The sequence below is a fragment of the Pongo pygmaeus genome, chromosome 7 (genome assembly GCF_028885625.2).
Source record: "Pongo pygmaeus isolate AG05252 chromosome 7, NHGRI_mPonPyg2-v2.0_pri, whole genome shotgun sequence".
NCBI lineage: Eukaryota > Metazoa > Chordata > Mammalia > Primates > Hominidae > Pongo > Pongo pygmaeus.
The window spans coordinates 110,266,378-110,287,671 of record NC_072380.2 but is presented as its reverse complement, the minus strand read 5'-3'; the positions used below and the strand labels follow the sequence as shown (position 1 = coordinate 110,287,671).

Below are 21,294 nucleotides of genomic sequence, written 5' to 3'. Positions count from 1 at the left end.
TTGGGAGGTGGAGATGGCAGATCAGTTGAGGCCAAGAGTTTGAGAACAGCCTGGCCAACATGGCGAAACCCCATCTCTACTAAAAATACAAAAATTAGCTGGGCGTGGTGTTGTGCCCCTGTAAACCCAGCTACTCAAGAGGCTGTGGTGGGAGATGTGCTTGAACCCAGGAGGCGGAGGTTGCAATGAGCTGAGATTGTGTGCATCATCAGTTTTATATATAGAGAGAGAGAGAGAGACAGAAATGTTGTTTATCATCTTGGAATTTGTTTTTTAAAACGTTTCAATTAACGTACTAAACATTTCCCACTCCTTTTCACATTTGCAAAAGTGTTGTTTACAACACTATGGGAACAAGGACTTTCAGGAACCTAGAAGACCTATCACTGGGGTCCTCATTTAGTTAACATCAATAAAGATTCTGACCCCTGAAAACAGGGCTCTTTAGGTCCTTGTGGTCCCTGATTGTAATTTCGGACGCCACTGAGGCTACCAGGTCGCTGGGCAGTTCTCTTAGTAGCCGTTGCCGGGGATCAGATTCGAGTGGCTGGCCAACAAGGTATAAATGTCAAATACAGTTTCAAAGAACTTAATAGAATGATAGTTGTGGTAAAGCTTTTACTTACTGTGTACCTAGACTTTATGTATATTACCTCATTTATTCCTCACAGAAATGTTCCGAGGTTGGCATTCACATTTCCATTTTACAGATGATAAAACTGAGCCTCAGGGAGGTTATATTACCTACGTTATATCACATCTATAGCCTTGGGGAGGTTATATCACATCTGGAAAGTAGCAGAGGCAGGACTTGAACCCAGGTCAATGCCAAAACTCATTCTCTTAGCACTGCCCAACCTTCCTATAACCTCCACATGCCAGGCTTACTAAGGCCCTTGTTTAGAGTCAGCTGATTTACATGTTTTCTGTGTGTTTTCATGACATTTCCTTTCTCTAGGAAACATGTTCACTGGATCAGATGAATAGACTCCTGGCATTTTCCATTCCTAATACCTCGATTCAGCTCACAATGTCCCCACCTCTCTTCTGGGCCAGCTCTTTCTTCCCTGCTGCCATGCAGGGAAGCGTTATTAACAGATCTAGCTGGGCAAACCCAATAAAAAATTTTCATAACACCTTTGCCCAGATAGGTCCAACAACAAGGACATTTTCAGATGAGAAATCTTGCCCTGAATATTGGAGAAAAGCCATGAGCCTCAGGTTCAATTAAAGGCTTCAAAGAAAAGTTTATTTTGAAAACTCGTGTGCAACCACGTACTCAACTCCGGGTGCATTCACCACCAGTGAGGACCCCAGGCCCAGCACATCCAACAAGGACCCAGGGAAAGGAGAGCTTCCCAAACAGTCACCAATCCCTGTCCCTGAGCCCTCCCCAAACCACCCCCACCTGCCCACTTTTGGGGGTGGGCACCACCACTCACCCAGAAGGGCCGTCTGCGGGTGGGTCCGAGCGTGTCTGCCTCTAGAGATGGACCTCCCACGTGACCGCTCCCTGGCCTCGGCAGGGAGGAGGAAGATCTGTCCGAGGATCAGCAGAAAGCAGCCTGCGAGCATCTTTTCCATTTTCAAGATGAGCAAGAGGGGCAAGGCTGTGACAAACACAACGCAAGAAGAGGGCAGGGTGAGATTTCCGGGTCTCCCTGAATTCCAGGAGCTGCAGGCCCGCTGCCCCGCCTTTTCAGAGTTCAAACAGGCCTCTTGTACTCAAAATGCCATTTGTGTGTTTGGCCTTTGAGAGCTTAAGTAGCCCCCGTTGGTAGGCTCTTCTTGGACACTCTGAGCAGGGCATGCATAGTTGGAATTTTCATCACTTTAATCACTGTATGACTGAATGGAAAACTTGAAAAAAATCTATCCTGAAGTTTCTTATCAGTTAAGTTCATTATCAGTTACTCATAGTCACATTTTACATTTTGGATTTGAACAAAAAAAAGCTATGCTATATCTGAGAGTTCCAAGTAACAATATTTGTTCAGTCTAATAATAGTAGATGGCGTCAGTTTATATAAATTATACATATAAAAATTCATGTGTAGTTGACATAAAGCAGCATCACATATCCAGCCTCCCAACCTCCCTGTCTCCGACATACATTTATTACAAGAGTGTTGGCACAGTGGTTATGGGCTTGGACTCCGGTACTAGACTGAGGCCATGTGCCAGGCCCTATTCGAAATTCTTCACCTATATTAACTTGCTCAATTACCTAATATTATTCCCACATTCCCATAAGGCTCAGGAAGGGTCAGTGGCCTGCCCAAGGTCACATACAGTTAGCAAATGTCAGAGCCAGAATTCAAACCCAGGGTCAAGTCTAGGTACCATGGCTCATGTCTGTAATCCTAGTGCTTTAAGAGGCCTAGACAGAAGGATTGCTTGATGCCAGAAGTTTGAAACCAGCCTGGTCCACACAGCGAGGCCTCGTTTCTACAAAAAATTTTTTTAATTTATTTAAAAAGTGAAAAAAGTCCAGGTGTGGTGACTCACACCTGTAATCCCAGCACTTCGGGAGGCCAAGGTGGGCAGATCACTTGAAGCCAAGAGTTTGAGACCAGCCTGGCCAACATGGCGAAACCCAGTCTCTACTAAAAATACAAAAATTAGCCAGGTGTGGTGGCTTGTGCCTGCAGTCCCAGCTACTTAGGAGGCTGAGGCACAAGAATCGCTGGAACCCAGGACTGCAGCGAGCAGAGACTGCACCACTACACTCCACCCTGGGTGACAGAGCGAGACCCTATCTCAAAAAAAAAAGTAAAACAAATTCAAACCCACGACTAGCAGGTCAATTTTCCAATGCATTGATTAGTAGAAAACTGAAAGGAAAATCCCCAGAAATCAAGTCATGAAACGCCATAGTTCTTTCTTTGTCAGAGGCCGGGAAAGGGCAGGGGTGGGGCAGGGACCATGTTTCAAAACTTAAGAAAAAAAACCTCACTATTTAAGCGAACTGTTCAGCAACTTGCTTCCAGGAATTGACCTGGGAATGGACCTGGGCCTGTCAACCTTCAGAGTCCAGTTTTTCACACTTGCTGTATTGAACTAGCTCACTCTTTTTAATATAATTTTACTATGCATTAAGATTATATTAAAAATAGTGAATGTTTATTCAGCATCTCCTATGTGCCAGGCACTGGGCCAAGTGCCTTCTAAGTATTAAGTGATTTAATTTACAGAGTAACTCAGAGAAGTTAAGTAACCTGCCCAAGGTTACATCGCTCATAAGAGGTGAAGTTCCAGAACCTACTAGCTCAGGGGTCCCCAATCTTTTTGGTATCAGGGACCAATTTCGTGAAAGACAATTTTTCCACAGACCCAGCTGTGGGGGTGGTTTGGGGATGATTCAAGTGCATTACATTTATTGTGCACTTTATTTCTATTATTATTACATTGCAATATATAATGAAATAATTATACAGCTCAACATAATGTAGGAATCAGTGGGAGCCCTGAGCTTGTTTTCCTGCAACTAGATGTTCTCATCTGGGGGTGACGGGAGACAGTGACAGATCATCAGGCATTAGATTCTCATAAGGAGTGTGCAGTTCACGATAGGGTTCATATTCCTATGAGAATCTAATGCCTTAATTTGTGCAGCAGCAATTAAAAAAAAAAAAGAATCTAATGGATCTAACGGTGCTGGTGATCTGACAGGAGGCAGAGCTCAGGTGGTAATGCAGGCAATGGGGAGCAGCTGTAAATACAGATGAAGCTGAGCTCGCCCACTGCTCACCTCCTACTGTGCGGCCTGGTTCCTAACAGACCATGGACTGATTCTGGGGGGGGTTGGGGACCCTGCACTAGCTCATTACAAATAACTACTCTCCTCACCCCCCTCTTTAAACCATTTAAACTCTTTTTTTGAGACAGGGTCTCATTCTCTCACCCAGGCTAGAATGCAGTTGTGTGATCATGGCTCACGGCAGCCTCAACCTCCCAGGCTCGAGCGATTCCCCCACTTCAGCCTTCCAGGTAGCTGGGACTACAGGTGTGAGCCAACACACCCAGCCTATTTAAACTCTTTATTAATTAGATTGGTCCCTTTTCATAGCTTTAACTCTGAGATTCCTTCTGAACAAAGGAAGAAAACTTAGAACATCTTGCCCCTTTCTCAAATCCTAAACTTACTATTTACTTTCAAGCTGCCTTGCTATTTATCATCTCAGGGTTTTTGTTAGCGGTGGGAGGACAGGGTCTCACTCTGTCATATAGGCTGGAGTGCAGTGGCACAATAACTCACTGCCTCTTTGAACTCCTGAACTCCAGTAATCCTCCCACCCAAGCCTCCCGAGTAGCTGGGACTACAGGTGTGCACCATCATGCCCTCACCTTATTTTATAAAACACTATTCAGTGTGTTACATCATTTATATGTGATTTATTATTTTATTGCTATTCCCCTTTCTCCAAACGGAGCAGATAAAAAGTCCAGGCTTATTTGTTTCAAAATGTATACAACATGCTCTCAAGGCCCACTTCCACTCTGAGGCATATGCACTCAACACTTGGAATATGATGCGGTGTGTGATCATTTCCAAAAAACAAACATCATTGCACGTGGTTTGGGTTTACTGTGGATTTCAAGAAATGTTTGTATTTTCAAGTCACCATTGCTAACCAAAAGGCACTGAGGATAGGTGAAGAGTGAGGAGTTAAAAATAAACAAAGCAAAATAATGCCAGCTGTCTAACCCTGAGCAGGTTACTTACCCTCTTTTGACCTCAGTTTCCTCATCTTTAAAATGGAGATAACAGTAGACCTAATTGTTATATAGAATAAATCGGTTCATACGTAGATATATTTAAAGCACTTTAAACACTGCCTGGCACATAGGAAGTGCTGAATTTAAGTGTTAGCTATTTCTTGTTGTTGTTGTTGTTGTTGTTGTTGTTGTTTGGAGACACAGTCTCGCTGTTGCCCAGGCTGGAGTGCAATGGCACGATCTTGGCTCACTGCAACCTCCGCCTCCTGGGTTCAAGCAATTCTCATGCCTCAGCCGCCCCAGTAGCTGGGACTACAGGTGCGCCACACCATGCCCAGCTAACTTTTTGTATTTTAGTAGAGGCGGGGTTTCATCATGTTGCTCAGGCTGGTCTTGAACTCCTCACTCACCTCAGCCTCCCAAAGTGCTAGGATTACAGGCATGAGCCAGCACACTCGGCCTGTTGTTGCTGTTATTATTTTTGGTATTATTCTGTAATCAAACCAATCAATAGTATACACTGTTGACTGGGTGCAGTGGCTCACACCTGTAATCCCAGCACTTTGGAGGCTAAGGTGGATGTATCACCTGAGGTCAGGAGTTCAAGACCAGCCTCATCAACATGGAGAAATCCTGTCTCTACTAAAAATACAAAATTAGCTGGGCATGGTGGTGCATGCCTGTAATCCCAGCTACTTGGGAGGCTAAGGCAGGAGAATTGATTAAACCCGGAAGGTGAAGGCTGCAATGAGCCAAGATTGCGCCATTGCACTCCAACCTGGGCAACAAGAGCAAAAGCAAAACTCCATCTCAGAAAAAAAAAAAAAAAAGAAAGTATACACTGCTAATTTTGTCATATTAAGCCACTTAATGTATATTAGACAGATTTTATGCTTACTTATGTATATTATCCTAATAATGACATACAAACCCATAATTGTTAAAAACACATTAGTATCTAAAAATATTTAAAACTTTCTTTTTATCAAAATGCAATGGCAAAAGGCTGGGATGTAGTGGCTCACGCCCATAATCCCAGCACTTTGGGAGACTAAGGCAGGGAAACATGGCAAAATCCTGTCTCTACAAAAAATACAAAAATTAGGCCAGGCACGGTGGCTCACGCCTGTAATCCCAGCACTTTGGGAAGCCGAGGTGGGCAGATCACGAGATCAGGAGATCGAGACCATCCTGGTTAACACGGTGAAACCCCATCTCTACTAAAAATACAAAAAATTAGCCAGGCGTGGTGGCAGGCACCTGTAGTCCCAGCTACTCAGGAGGCTGAGGCAGGAGAATGGTGTGAACCCGGGAGGCGGAGCTTGCAGTGAGCCGAGATCATGCCACCGCACTCCAGCCTGGGGACAGAGCGAGATTCCGTCTCAAAAAAAAAAAAAAAATTAGCTGGGCAGGTTAGCACGCACCTGCAGTCCCAGTTACTTGGGAGGCTGAGACTGGAGGATTGCTTGAGCCCAAGAGGTCGAGGCTGCAGTGAGCCATAATCACGCCACTGTACTCCAGCCTGGGTAACAGAATGCGACTCTGTCTCAAAACAAACAAACAAAGTGCAATAGCATGACAAGTCACAGACTAGTAGAAAATATTTGCAAAATATGTATCTGATCCATTATTTCTATCCAGACTATATACACTCTTTTATTTTTTTTTTTGAGACAGAGTCTCACTCTGTCACCCAGGCTGGAGTGCAATAGCGCAATCTTGGCTCACTGCAACCTCCACCTCCTGGGTTCAAGCGATTCTCCTGCCTCAGCCTCCTGAGTAGCTGGGACTACAGGCTAATTTTTGTATTTTTAGTAGAGATGGGGTTTCACTATGTTGGCCAGGCCAGTCTCGAACTCCTGACATCGGGCAATCTGCCTGCCTTGGCCTCTCAGAGTGCTAGGATTACAAGCGTGAGCCACAGCGCCTGGCCGGGACTATATAAACTCTTATCACTCAATTAGAAGAGGATAAACCCACTTCAGAATGTGCAAAAGATTCGAATAGTCACATCACCAAAGAAGATACACAGATGAAAAATAAACATAGGAAAACACGTTCAACATCTTTAGTCATTAGAAAAATACAAATTAAAAGCACAATAAGACGCCACAACAAATCTGCTGGAATAGATAAAATTGAAAAGAGTATAATAGTGACCTATGAATATGAAAAAATTAAAAAACAATTTTTAAAAGACAGACATAACCAACTGTTGGTGAAGATGTGAAGAAACTGGAACCTCGGCTTAGCATGGTGGTGCACACTCAGAATCCCAGAACTTTGGTAAGTCAAGGTGAGCAGGTCATGTTGCCCAGGAGACCAGCCTGGGCAACATGGCAAAATCCCATCGCTACAAAACGTGCAAAAATTAGCCAGGCATGGTGGCACAAAGGAAGAAAACTTAGAACAGCTACTCAGGGGCGGGGCTGAGGTGGGAGAATCGCTTGAGCCCAGGAGGTCGAAGCTGCAGTGAGCCATGATCACTGCCACTGCACTCCAGCCTGGGTGACAGAGCAAGACCCTGCCTCAAAAAAAAGAAAAAAAGAAAAAAAATCTTACAGTGACTTAAAAACTAACATGAAATCTTCTAAAGTTCCTTTAAGTAGAAATATTTTTAATATAAAATATTTTTAAAGAAAGTAAATTAAAAATAATAAATTAAAAAAAGGAATTATGATGTTAACTGTGGGCTTGTAAAAAAGACAAATAATAAGGGTCAGGCATGGTGGCTCACACCTGTAATCCCAGCACTTTTGGAAGCTGAGGCGGGCAGATCACCTGAGGTCAGAAGTTTGAGACCAGCCTGGCCAACATTGTGAAACCCCGTCTCTACTAAAAATACAAAAAAATTAGCCAGGCATGGTGGTGCATGCCTGTAATCCCAGCTACTTGGGAGGCTGAGGCTGGAGAATTGCTTGAACCCGGGAGGCAGAGGTTGCAGTGAGCCAAGATCACACCATTGCACTCCAGCCTGGGCAACAACAGAGTAAGACTCTGTCTCAAAAAAAAAAAAAAAGATAAGTAATAAAGGAATAGGAAAAGGATGCTATATAGATGCCAACATAAAATCAGTGAGGCAATATCAGTACCAGACAAGATAGATTTTTTCCTAAAAACTGCAATGGCAGTGAAACAAGAAAAAAATAAGTCAGTGCACATATCCATCTCAATGATTGTTTCTCAGTTTGGCATTTACAGCTGTCAGCATTTGAAGATCAGGACCCATTTCTAACTGGAAAATGGAATGATATTTGAGAACAGTTCCTTTCATTTTTGGGCATCTGAGAAGAATTGCTGTGTTGAGAAATAGAGAGGTTAATTCAGTCTGAACAGACTCCATAAAGCATTTGGGAACATGGGAAGAATATTTTAAAATAATACAACGGCTTTGACTTTTGTTTTAGCAATTTTTCTCTTCTCCATGGGACAATGAGTCTTTTCATTTAACTTCACCAACGGGGTGGGGGAAGAGAGAGAGAAGGAGATTATTCTGTCTTAGCTACGGGTTCTTCTAAGCATCACTGTTGCAAGTAAATCCACAGGCGAATAGAATTCCCTCCAAAGCCAGAACTGTATGGTGTGGGCCTTGAGACAAGTGGCCTGGTCCTGCACACCTGCATGACCTCACCTAGGTAACAACTCTCTGGGCTTTAACTAGTCATCCATAAAATAAGAGGCATGGCCTGGGAGCCAAGTTGCTCAATCTAAACCAGACCATTGGCAAGATCCTGCTATCCTGAAGAAGGTGGCAAGATCCCCTCTCCAGTGGTAACCCCACCTCCAGACAAAAAGAGAAAGGGAACAGGACACTAATATTTATTAAGTGTCTGAATGGGACAGCCAGTGAACTGGGCATTTTGCACAGTATCATCTCATTTGATCCCCACAATCATTCTGTGAGGTGGATGAGTTCCAAATTGTATGGATGGAACACTAAGATTTATAGGTGGAAAGACCTCTCCAAGGCCTCAGAACTTGTTAACTGGCAGAGACAAGATTCTACCCGGGCACCTCAGTCTGTTAAGAATAAGATTTTCAGGCCGGGCGCGGCGGCTCACGCCTGTAATCCCAGCACTTTGGGAGACCGAGGAGGATGGATCACTTGAGGCCAGGAGTTCGAGACCAGCCTGGACAACATGGTGAAATCCCATTGTAGCAGGATTTTTTAAGGAATCAGACAGACCGATGGGGTTGAGGAGGATATTTATTATTTAGGTGCACCAGCCCAGTCGGATTAACATCCAAAGGACTGAGCCCTGAACAAAGAGTTAAGTTACCTTTTAAGCATTTCGTGGGGTGGGGGAGATCTGTGCAGGGGGAAGCATATTACAGCAAGAAACAAAGACAGTTATTCAATTAATTGAGAGACATGCATTACAACATTTCTTACTTTCCAAGAAAAAACATGTTTTATGACTTGAGTTTATCTGTCTAGTGACCTTGCAGCTGCACAGCTAGAGAAACAGGGTCTTCACAGTGCCTGGGAAAGGAGGAGAGATAAGGCTCACTGGCCACAGAAAAACAGGCAGTTAATTTTTAAAGGACTCCAGCTCTTTCTCTTTCTCAGGGGGAATTGAGTTTTCTTATATACAACTGAGTTTCTGCTTACACACATTCTTTAATTTCTTTTAATTCCTGTTCCACCATCTCTACTAAAAATACAAAAATTAGCCGGGCGTGGTGGTGCACACCTGTAATTCCAGCTACTCGGGAGGCTGAGGCAGGAGAATCATTTGAACTTGAGAGGCAGAGGCTGCAATGAGCTGAGATGGTGCCACTGCACTCCAGCCTGGGTGACAATGCAAGACTTGGTCTCAAAAAAAAAAAAAAAGGAAAGATTTTTCTAATGATAAACTCTTAGACATCGAGCTCAATAGTTTTGCCCAAGATCTCTCTTGTCGGCATACCAGGTATGCACACCAACTGTTCTATGAGTTCACAGAGAATCATACAATACTGGAGCTGCGTGAATTTCAGGCTGTACCTTCCTGTCTTCCACCTAATCCTGGAATCCCTAGCAAATGGGAAGAGAACCTCTGGCTAGGATTCAAGGCCATCCACAATCTTCAGGCAGCTCTAAATGTTAGACCTCAGTTCTCCACGATGTTGACCGGATGCTGTCTGTAACTTCCACCCAGTGGTGCAGGCCTGCTTGCCAATTCAGCCTGTCCAGACACAGAGTCACCTTTTCCTCAAATCCTTTCATGGTCATGCTAACCCCATCTGCCCAGCCATCCAGGCCAGAAACTTGGGAGCCAGCTTCCACGTGTCCTCTGTATCCTCAACACATTTGTGAGTGGATAAGTTCTGGTGTTCCCACCTCTGCACAGCTCCCCTGTCCAGGCCTCCTGATGGTTCCCACTGCTGCAGCGGATGTTCTACCCTCACCCTTTCTCAACCAGACTCCCAGGAGCCTCAGAACTGCCCTCCCTGCCTTGGGTCCCTCATCTACTGGCCCTTCCCTTGTTGTTTTGAATCTGCCTGTGGCCTCACTGTGCAATGTTAACATTCAAGGCCCTCCTTGACTGACCACTGTCCACCTCGCTGACCATGGTGGACCCCACATCCACCCCAGCCTCCCCATTAGGGCTTGAAGAACTCAGACTCTTGTCATAGCGGGGCGCCTCCATCCATGCCGGTCCCTCGCCCGGAAATTTCTACATTCTACATTCATCGAAACTGCATTCAGTCCTCAAGCCTCAGCTCACATGTCACTCATGCTGTAAAATATTCTCTCGGTTTTCTAATGAGAACTGACTGCTTCATAGACCCCTGACAATGGGTTTGTTGTCTGCTGTAGCACACACCTTGTCACCTCTGTTTGCTTCTTGTGCTAGGTACCAAATTGTGTGAATAAATTTTTTTAAATTATTAATTTGAACAAACATATTTATTGATCTTTCATTAATTATCAAAATATTAGTTGAAGCAAAATGGCCCTGGTTCTGCATCCAAAAAGTACCAAAGTCAAGTCCATGTCTTCCTCTACATACTATGTTTGCCTGAATGTAGGCGACTGTAATAGGAGGATAATGTCTTCCTTCTTCTTCTTTTTTTTTTAAGATGGAGTTTCGCTCTTGTTGCCCGGGCAAGAGTGCAGTGGCATGATCTCGGCTCACTGCAACCTCCACCTCCTAGGTTCAAGTGACTCTCCTGCCTTAGCCTCCTAAGTAGCTGGGATTACAGGCACCTGCCACCACCACGCCCAGCTAATTTTTTGTATTTTTAGTAAAGATGGGGTTTCACCACGTTGGCCAGGCTGGTCTTGAACTCCTGACCTCAGGTGATTCCCCCACCTTGCTCTCCCAAAGTTCTGGGATTATAGGCATGAGCCACCATGCCCGGACTTCTTTTTTTTTTTTTTTTTTGAGACAGAGTCCTGCATTGCTGCCCAGGTTGGAGTTACACAATAATGGCTCACTGTAGCCTTGACCTCCCGGGCTCAAGCGATCCTCCTGCCTCAGCCTCCCCAGTAACTGAGACTACATCAGCACCACCATGTTTTTATATTTGTTGTAGAGGTGGGGTTTTGCCATGTTGTCCAGCTGGTCGCGAGCTCCTGGGCTCAATGATCCTCCAGCCTTGGCCTCCCAAGTCCTGGGATTACAGGTGTGAGGCACTATGCCTGGCTCCTATTTTTCCTGATTGGAAGACCCCACATACAATTTCTTGGTCAACTTGAATATTTTAAAGGATATAGATGAAATATCAAGTATCTACTTATAATAATGTATCAGTTAAGTCACAAATACATATTTAAAACATTTTAAGTTATAAAATAACGTGTTAATTTAGAAAAACTGCTTTTTTCATTTTATAAATGTTCCATAAAACTTTTTTTTCCATAAAACAATGTTTTCAAATGCCTTACCTGCCTCTCTAACATCGGTTTTGTTTTTTTTGTTTTTGTTTTTGTTTTTTGGTTTAGTACTCAGCAGTCATCCCGAAATCCTGGGTGAGACTGCATGGAAATGGAAGCTATGCATGCTAAAAGCAACCAGGCACAGGGCATGGGGCCTTACCCCACACACACTTTGGACACTCACTGTCTCCAGACTTCTTGAACACAAGACAGAAATAAACTTCTTTCTTTAACCCACTGTCATTTCATTTTTTCTGTAACTTGCAGCTGAACTTAATCCTAACCAGTAGACTGTTTTTAAGTCTCTCCTAATGAACACATTTGGCAGCAGTGCTAAATACAATCTTCCCTTCCTGAATTTCTACAGGTTGAATTGCATTTATGACAACTGAGATATGGGTAGGTAGTCACTCCCTTTCAAAATGAAGTAGGCCAGGAGCAGAAGCTCATGCCTGTAATCCCAGCACTTTGGGAGGCTGAGGTGGGAGGAGCACTTGAGCCCAGGAATTTGAGACCAGTCTAGGCAATATAGTGAGACTTCGTCTCTACAAAAAAAAAAAAATTTTTTTTTTTTGAGACTGAGTTTCATTCTTGTTGCTCAGGCTGGATTGCAATGGCGTGATCTCAACTCTCTGCAACCTCTGCCTCCCAGGTTCAAGAGATTCTCCTGCCTCAGCCTCCAGAGTAGCTGGGATTACAGGCATGCACCACCACACCCGGCTAATTTTGTATTTTTAGTAGAGACGGGGTTTCTCCATGTTGGTCAGGCTAGTCTCAAACTCCCAACCTCAAATTATCCGCCCACCTCGGCCTCCCAAAGTGCTAGGATTACGGGCATAAGCCACTGCACCCGGCCCCCAAAAAAATTTTTTTTTTAATTAGCTGAGCTTGGTGGTACATACTTATAGTCCCAGCTACTCGGGAGGCTGAGGTGGGAGGATTGCTTGAGCACCAGGAGGTTGAGGCTGCAGTGAACTATGATCATGCCACTGTGCTTCAGCCTGGGTGACACAGAGAGACCTTATCTCAAAAAAAAAAAAAAAAAAAAAGAAGTGTGAATGGAAACAATCTCAACAGCCCTTAACAATAGTACAGAAAAACTGTGGTGTGGCCATATAATGGGATATTACACAGCAATCAAAAAGAATTAATTACGGCATATGATAACATGAGAAATTTACAAATATAACATTGAACAAAATAACATTCAAAAATGGATAAAATGTATCTACAATCATAGGAATCAGGATTGTGGTTATACTTGGCACAGAAAGAGCCTGAGCGGGGATTCTGGGTGCTGACAATGTTCTATTTATTGATCAAAATGCTGGTTACACATGGGTTTATGTCATGAAAACTAATCCAGCTGCATCCTTGATTAGTGTACTTTTTTGTGTGTATACTTCAATAAGAAGTTTGTAGGCCAGGCGCAGTGGCTTAAGCCTGTAATGCTAGCACTTTGGGAGGCCGAGGCGAGCTGATTGCTTGAGCTCAGGAGTTCAAGACCAGCCTGGTCAATATAGTGAGACCCTGTCTCTACAAAAAATACATAAATTGCCCAGGCGCAGTGGCTCACGCTTGTAATCCCAGCACTTTGGGAGGCTGAGGCAGGCAGATCACCTAAGGTCGGGAGTTCGAGACCAGCCTGACAAACATGGAGAAATCCCATCTCTACTAAAAATACAAAATTAGCTGGGCATGGTGGTGCATGCCTGTAATCCCAGCTACTTGGGAGGCTGAGGCAGGAGAATCACTTGAACCTGGGAGGCGGAGCTTGCAGTGAGCCGAGATTGCACCATTGCACTCCAGCCTGGGCAACAAGAGCAAAACTCCGTCTCAAAAAATTTAAAAAATAAATACAATAATTAGCTAAGCGTGGTGGCACATGCCTGTAGTCTCAGCTACTCGGGAGGTTGAGGTGGGAGTTTGGCTAGAGCCAGGAGGTTGCAGTGAGCTAGGATCACGCCACTGCACTCCAGCCTGGGCGACAGTCAGACCATGTCTCAAAAGAAAAAAAGAAAAGTTTGCTTAAAAAGCAGGCAAATACTCGACCGGGCGCAGTAGCTTACGCCTGTAATCCCAGCACTTTGGGAGGCTGAGGCGGGCAGATCATGAGGTCAGGAGATCGAGACCATCCTGGCTAACACGGTGAAACCCCGTCTCTACTAAAAATACAAAAAATTAGCCGGTCATGGTGGCGGGCGCCTGTAGTCCCAGCTACTCGGGAGGCTGAGGCAGGAGAATGGTGTGAACCTGGAAGGTGGAACTTGCAGTGAGCCAAGATCGAGCCACTGCACTCCAGCCTGGGCGACAGAGCAAGACTCCATCTCAAAAAAAAAAAAAAAAAAAAGGCCAATACTCTACACAGATCCAGAGAGCAAAATAAAAATAAAAAATAAAGTAAGATAAAGCAGACAAAATTAACCTATGGTGATAGAAGGTAAAATAGTAGTTGCCTTAGAGGAAGATGATAATTAATTTGGGATCCAAAGGGGGCTATTGGTGCAGATCTTGGGGGCAGTTATGTGACAGTGGAGAGTGCTCACTTGTAAAACTCCATTGAGATTTCCCTCATGATTTGTGCACCTTTTTATATGTTCCTCTGATTTAAAAGAAAAAAATTAACTTAACAAATAAAGTGTGCAGTTCCAGGCTCTATTGCCCTCAGGTCCTTCCACCAACAGAGGGATTGAGAGACCTGAGAGCTGCAGAAGAAATTTTGAAGAGTTTAACAGGTGTTCTCTCTTGAGCGGGCCATTGTGCACATTCTGGAAGGGGGTGGTTATTAAGAATGAGGCAGCCCAGGCACACACTACTTGGAACTCCTTCTCAGGTCCTGTGGCAGGCAGAATAATTGCCCTCCAAAGATGTCTACATCATAATTCCCAGAAGCTGGGAATATGTGATGTTAGATGGCAAAGGGAATTAAGGTTGCTAATCAGATGACCTTAAAAAGGGGGAGATGATCCTGGATTATCTAGGTGGGCCAATGTAATCACAAGCGTCCTCAAAAGTAGAAGAGGGGCCGGAGGCGGTGGCTCATGCCTGTAATCCCAGCATTTTGGGAGGCCGAGGCGGACAGATCACAAGGTCGAAAGTTCAAGACCAGCCTGACTAACATGGTGAAACCCCATCTCTACTAAAAATAGAAAAATTAGCCAGGCATGGTGGCTCGTGCCTGTAATCCCAGCTGCTCAGAAGGCTGAGGCAGGAGAATCGCTTGAACCCAGGAGCCAGAGGTTGCCGTAAGCTGAGATCACACCACTGCACTCCAGCCTGTGCAACAGAGCAAGACTCTGTCTCAAAAAAAAAAGTAGAAGAGGTCAGGGCATGGTGGCTCATGCCTGTAATCCCAGCACCTTGGGAAACCAAGGCAGGAGGATTGCTTTAGCCCAGGAGTTGAAGATCAGCCTGGGCAAGATAGAGAGACCCTGTCTCTACAAAAAATGAAAATTAAAAAAAAATTTAGCCAGACATGGTGGCACATCCTTATAGTCCCAGCTACTTGGGAGCCTAAATAAGAGGGTCACTTAAACCCAGGAGACTGAGGCTTCAGTAAGCCGTGATCACACCACTGCACGACAGCCCAGGCGACAGAGCAAAACCTTGTCTCAAAAAAAAAAAAAAAGAAGAAGAAGAGGAAGGCAGAAGAGAGATCTGACGGGTGGCAGTGAGAGAAGGATGCAGCCTGACATTGCTGACTTTGAAGATGGAAGCAAACCAAGCAATGTGTGCAGCCTCTGGAAGTTGGAAAAGGCAGGGGAACAAATTCTCCCTGCTGACACCTGGATTTTTAGCCCCATGAGAACCATTTCAGAATTGTGGCCTCCAGAACTGTAAGATAATAAATCTGTGTTTTAAGTCACTAAGTTTGCGCTAACTTGTTACAGCAGCTATAGGAAACTAGTACAGACACCGTCTGGGAATCTCAGGGAGGTCAAACGTTACTAGAGTGATTTGCTTCACAGAGATCTTGCTCTGGACATGAGGAAATTTTTTCTTCTTCACTAGAAATAGAGGAGGAGAAGCAGCTAGAAAAGTCAGCAAATGCTGTTGATGGGGCAACAGAGACTGTTCTAAGGGCCAAAGTTGAGGGTTACTGGCCAGGCGTGGTGGCTCACGCCTGTAATCTCAGCACTTTGAGAGGCTGAGGCAAAAGGATCACTTGAACTCAGGAGTTCGAGACCAGCCTGGACAACATGGCGAGACCCTGTCTCCGTAAAAAAAAGTTTTTACAAAAATCTAAAAAAGAAACAAATTTGAGGGTTACTCAAGGGGAGGGAGAAAGCCCAAAAAGGACAGGAAGGAGCCACTTCTGAACTGAGTTTCAAGAAGCCCTGGGCTGACAAACAAAGATTTGATCCATAGCCTTGAACCCTCTGGTCTTGAGCTTTTGGTCTTTAAGACATGTGAAAACAGCCGGGCGTGGTGGCTCACACCTGTAATCTCAGCACTTTGGGAGGCTGAGTCAGGTGGATCATGAGGTCAAGAGTTTGAGACCAGCCTGGCCAACATGGTGAAATCCTGTCTCTACTAAACATACAAAAATTAGCCGGGCATGGTGTTGCAACTTGGGAGGCTGAGGTAGGAGGATCGCTTGAACCTGGGAGGCAGAGGTTGCAGTGAGCAGAGATTGTGCCACTGCACTCCAGCCTGGGAAACACAGAGAAACTCTGTCTTGGGGAAAAAAAAAAAGAAAAAAAGGAGATGTGAAAACAAACTCACCTAACTGGGAGGGTACAGGGAGAAGCCCTAAACAGAAGTGAGCTAAAACTCTTTGATTTAGATCATTTTCTCTAATACTCTAATATTTCTTTCTTTTTTCTAAATAGTTTTTCTTACCATCATGCCCAATCTAATACTCTGAAATTTCTGGCAGATAGAATAATATGTCAAAGATGTCTATGGCCTAATCCCCAGACTGTGTTGCCTTACATGGCAAAAAGGACTTTGGGCTGGGTGCGGTGGCTCACGCCTGTAATCCCAGGACTTTGGGAGGCCAAAGTGGGCAAATCACCTAAGGTTAGGAGTTCGAAACCAGCATGGCCAACACGGTGAAACCCCATCTCTACTAAAAATATAAAAAATTAGCCAGGTGTGGTAGCTCATGGCTGTAATCCCATCTATTTAGGAGGCTGAAGCAGGAGAATACTTGAACCTGGGAGGCGGAGGCTGCAGTGAGCCGAGATCATGCCACTGCACTCTAGCCTGGGTGATAGAACGAGACTCTGTCTTGAAAAAAAAACGGGGGGACTTTGGAGATATGATTGACTTAGGAATTCTGAGATGCAGTGATTAGCCCAGATTTTCTAGGTATGGTTTTGTAAGAGGGAGACAGGAGAGTCAGGATGGGGAGGAGGGTCGGAAGATGCTGTTACTGGCTTTGAGGATGGAAGAAGGAACCAGGAGCCAAGAAATGCAGTCAGGTTTTAGAAGTCAGAAAATGAAAGACATTTTCCCAAGAGCCTACAAAGGGAAACACAGAGCCTTGCTGACACCTTGATTTTAGCTCTGTGAAACCCATTTCAGAGTTCTGAACTTCAGAACCACAAGATAACAACTTTGGGTTGTTTTAAGCCACTGTGTTTGTGAAATTTGTTATAGCAGCAATAGGCAACTAATACAACAACATAAAATAACTACAGGGTATCCCCATGGGCAGTGAGCCCCACTTTCCGTAAGTAGATACAGGTTCCTCTGACAGTACTTTTAGAATAACTTTCCAAAGTCCAGGCATGGTGGCTCACACCTGTAATCCCAGCACTTTGGGAGGCTGAGGCAGGTGGATCATGAGGTCAGGAGATCAAGACCATCCTGGCTCGAGGTCAGGAGATCGAGACCATCCTGGCTAACATGGTGAAACCCCATCTCTACTAAACATACAAAAAATTAGCCAGGCGTGATGGCGGGTGCCTGTAGTCCCAGCTACTTGGGAGGCTGAGGCAGGAGAATAGCGTGAACCCGGGAGGCGGAGCTTGCAGTGAGCTGAGATGGCGCCACTGCACTCCAGCCTGGGCGACAGAGCGAGACTCCGTCTCAAAAAAAAAAAAAAAAAAAAAAAAAAGAATAACTTTCCAAAAATGTTAGCTGATCCACCTCCTCAGCCACTGAGTTTTACATGCAGGTATTTTGTGAAATTTTCCATTTCAACTGACTCACTTTGAGTACTTTATACCCTTCACATACTGTTGCATAAATTCACATTATTTCATTTAACCCTTACAACATCCCTATGATATAGTATCACACCCATTTGACAGATGATATAACCGAGGCTCAGACAATAATAATAAGTATAGCTAACAAATATTGAGCATTTATTCTGAGCTAGGCACTGAACATGTGTTAACTAATTTAATTCTCCCAAAATATCCTATTCTTCATTTACAGATGAAGAAACAGATGTCAGGCAGAGAGTCTAAGTAACTTTCCAAAATCTTTGCAGGTATGAGGGGCTGGAACTGCAACCCAGGTCATTTGGGTGCCAAGAGCAGTATGCTTTGGGTTGTACCCCAACTCCATCTCATCCATGTCAAAGCCAGTGTCAAAGTCATTACCACCAATTACTGACAACAGCCCAGCCCTGCCATTCCATCTGAGCCCCCTTCAGGCAGTGGTGGCTGTCTGCCGTGCCACATGGCAGGGTTCAAGGATGGCCTCATGGGCTGAAGCTCCAAGTGGCAAGTGGTCCCTTGGAAGGACCTCCCTGGCACCATTCACTAGCAACAGCAACGACATTCCCCATTCTCCCCTTGGCATATGCTCAGCCTCCCTCTTTCCCTGGCCCTCCTGAGTTATCTTGCCATATGCTTTAAACAGGGGAGTTCTCCATAGCTTTCCTAGAAGACGGGGAATCCCTGGAAGGGACGCTCCTGCATGTGCTACAGATCAGAGGGCAGCGAGTGCCAGGGGCAGCACTAGAGGCTGTCTGCCAACTTGAGTGGTCTGAAACCACTCACCTCTCCCACTGCTTGTCCAGCCTCACACCCAACACCTTGCTCGGGCCAGTGTTACACCTGTCATACCCTCTTCGGCCTGCTTTTCTTGAGGCCTAAGCCTGTCTCTCCCCCTTTTCCTCTCCCCATCTCACTCCTTGCCCTCTCTTAGGTGCCAGTCAGAACTGTTTCTAGACAAACTGTAGAATTATTTTTCCAGAACCTCCAATGGCTCTCTTATTTCAAAGAGCAAACATCTCTCCTTTTCTTTAAATCTCAGGCCACACTTTTAACTACCTTTTGCTAAACAAAGACATACGGCACTCGCTGATAAGAGCTTAGGGCATGACAGCTGCTCGGGGGTGTTTCGGATTTGGACTCTGCTCTGACACCTCCAACAAGCAAGCTCAGGCCTTGATGGCCCTGGGTTGCCTGGGAACAAGAAACCCCAGAGCCCCAATTTATAGAAGACAGTGTCCTGGTAACTTGGGGGCCTGAGACTGAATTCTATTGGCAGAAATAAAAGTAAAAAGTGTGGACAGATAGGAAAATGCAAGGTGAGAGCCACAAGTATCTCGTTCTCCACAGAGGATTCTAAGCGCCAAGTTTCAGGGGCTGAGAGGAAACGTTCCAGGCCATAAACCCATCTTGGTATTTTGACATGGTTTTATGAGGTTGTCCCCCGCAAGCAAGGAGAACTGCACCGGTGTGGACTCCTGCATGGAAATACCAGTTGAATACACGTGGCTTATCTGCCACCCTCACGTACCCATGGAGAGCCTCTCTTTCTGAACTGGGGAAGAGGTGCATTCACTGCTCATAGCAGCTCCTTGCTATTTCTGCAAAGACAAGCCATGGAGCTCACCTAATCTTAGAATGCTCCTGGAAATGTTCTAAGGACTTTACTTGCCATATTTTTTTTTTTCTTTTGAGATGGAGTTTAGCTCTTGTTGCCCAGGCTGGAGTGCAATGGCACGATCTCGGCTCACTGCAATCTCTGCCTCCCGGGTTCAAGCGATTCTGCCGCCTCATCCTCCCGAGTAGCTGGGATTACAGGCATGAGCCACCAAGTCCGGCTAATTTTGTATTTTTAGTACAGACGGGGTTTCTCCATGTTGGTCAGGCTGGTCTCGAACTCCCGACCTCAGGTGATCCGCCCGCCCAGGCTTCCCAAAGTGCTGGGATGACAGGCGTGAGCCACTGCGCCCGGCCGCCATATCTCATTTAATGCCCACAGCTCTGTGGGTATTACCATCCTCATTAGACAGATGAGGAAACTGAGGCATACTTGGGTACCTTCAAGTTATCAACCCTGTAAACTTCACAGCTGGGGTTGAAACCCAAGCAGGCTGACCCCAGTCTCTGCTCTCGACCACGGGTCCCTGAAGTCTCTTGACTGCCCCATTCCTTAAAGGCTGATTGTAAGTGTGCTTGGTGCAGATGCATTGTGGCTTCCTGATTTATGACAAATTGAAACTTGGTCAATTGGGTTTGTTCAGGGTGGGCGCGAGTGTCCCTGAGGAGAGCACCTTCCTGTGCCCCCAGTCCTGGAGACCCTACCAGGGACAGTCCCCATTCCTCTGTCCTCTCCCCAAACGGCTCCAAACTGTTCTGGGGTTTCTAGCAACTACCACAAAATGCCTTCCCCTTTCTCTCCCTCCTCCACACTATAGGGAAGCTGGAGGTTTAGCTGCCATAGAGACCCAGGAACAAAATCCAGATGACACGGGCATGAAAATACCAGGTTCCGAAGAGGGAAGAGGGAGCCATCGGCTGTCGGTGGAATAGGAATCACGCCCCATACCCGCTCAACAGGTCTCCCTTTCCCTGGGTCGCCGTGGCCGGGGTCTGGGCGTCCCCGCTGCGGGCCACAGCGCCCCCACGGGACACTCCGGGGCGGCTGCGACGCGGCTCGTCCTGCGCAGGGAGCGCGCCCAGCTCTCCCGGCCGGGGTGACGGGACTTCTCCCGCCGAGGGGTCGGGCAGCGCCGCTCTCCCTCTCCCGCTGTCCTCGGAAGGGTCGAAGGCGCCGGGGCCCCGGGGCGCTGGGGGCTGCAGTGCGGGCCTGAGGAGGGCGCCTGCGCGTTGGGCAGCCCAGGCTCGGTATGTCTGTCGGTGGGTCGGTCCGCCTGCACCTCGAGGCCGCCCGGCCGCGCAGAGCCGGGGGAAAGCGCGCCGCGCTCACCTGCAGCCGCCGGCGCCTGGGAAGCGAGGCAGGGGCGCAGCCACCCGGGTCTTCCTCGTCGGCCTCTTCGCCTCGCCGTGGGCCGCGGCTGTCCTCGGGGATCGCTCGTGGGAGGCGAGGACGGAGCCCCAGCCTCTGCCTCTGCCTCTGTCTCCGCCGCCGCCGCTTGCTCCGAGTCCCATCCCAGAGCGCTCCCTTCGCTCGCTGGCTGCCTGGGAGGCGCTGGGCAAGGGCGGGCGGCTGGGGAGGCGGTGCCGCGGCGAGGGTGGGGAGCGGGCCGGGCGGAAGGAGGGGTGTCCTCTTTGGGGATGGGGAAGGCGCGGAGAGGGAGCGGCGGCGAGGGCGGCCCCACCCTGTGGGCAGCCCCGGGAGCTGGGCACTCTGGCGGCGCGCCCTGCCTGCTGCCACCTGGCTCCACTTTGTCCGTGCCTGAGCCCAGGCGGGCATCAGACTCCAGGGGTCCGGAGCCGCAGGCACAGAACACAGGCAGCTTTAGGGGCCTGTCGGGGTGGGAGTGCGGGGAGGGGTCTTCTGGGGGAAAGGAGACATGGCAGGAATCTTGTATCTAGAACTTGGGGTCATGATCTGCG

At 46.6% G+C, this 21,294-nt stretch overlaps 1 protein-coding gene across 2 annotated transcripts in view; it reads right to left on the bottom strand.

Moving 5' to 3' along the window:
• Nucleotides 1-20,955, bottom strand: part of MATN2 (matrilin 2) — a 167,123-nt gene extending 146,168 nt beyond the window's left edge. The window contains exons 1-2 of one of the 2 annotated variants that reach the window (XM_054498282.2): nt 20,705-20,955; nt 1,443-1,610 (exon numbers count right to left, since the gene is read on the bottom strand). In XM_054498282.2, the coding sequence (XP_054354257.2) occupies nt 1,443-1,584 (142 nt within the window). In that variant the 5' untranslated portion in view covers nt 1,585-1,610; nt 20,705-20,955. The remainder of the gene's footprint in view (nt 1-1,442; nt 1,611-20,704) is intronic. The other variant, XM_054498281.2, reaches the window with a different exon arrangement.
• Between the last annotated feature and the right edge of the window lie 339 nt (nt 20,956-21,294).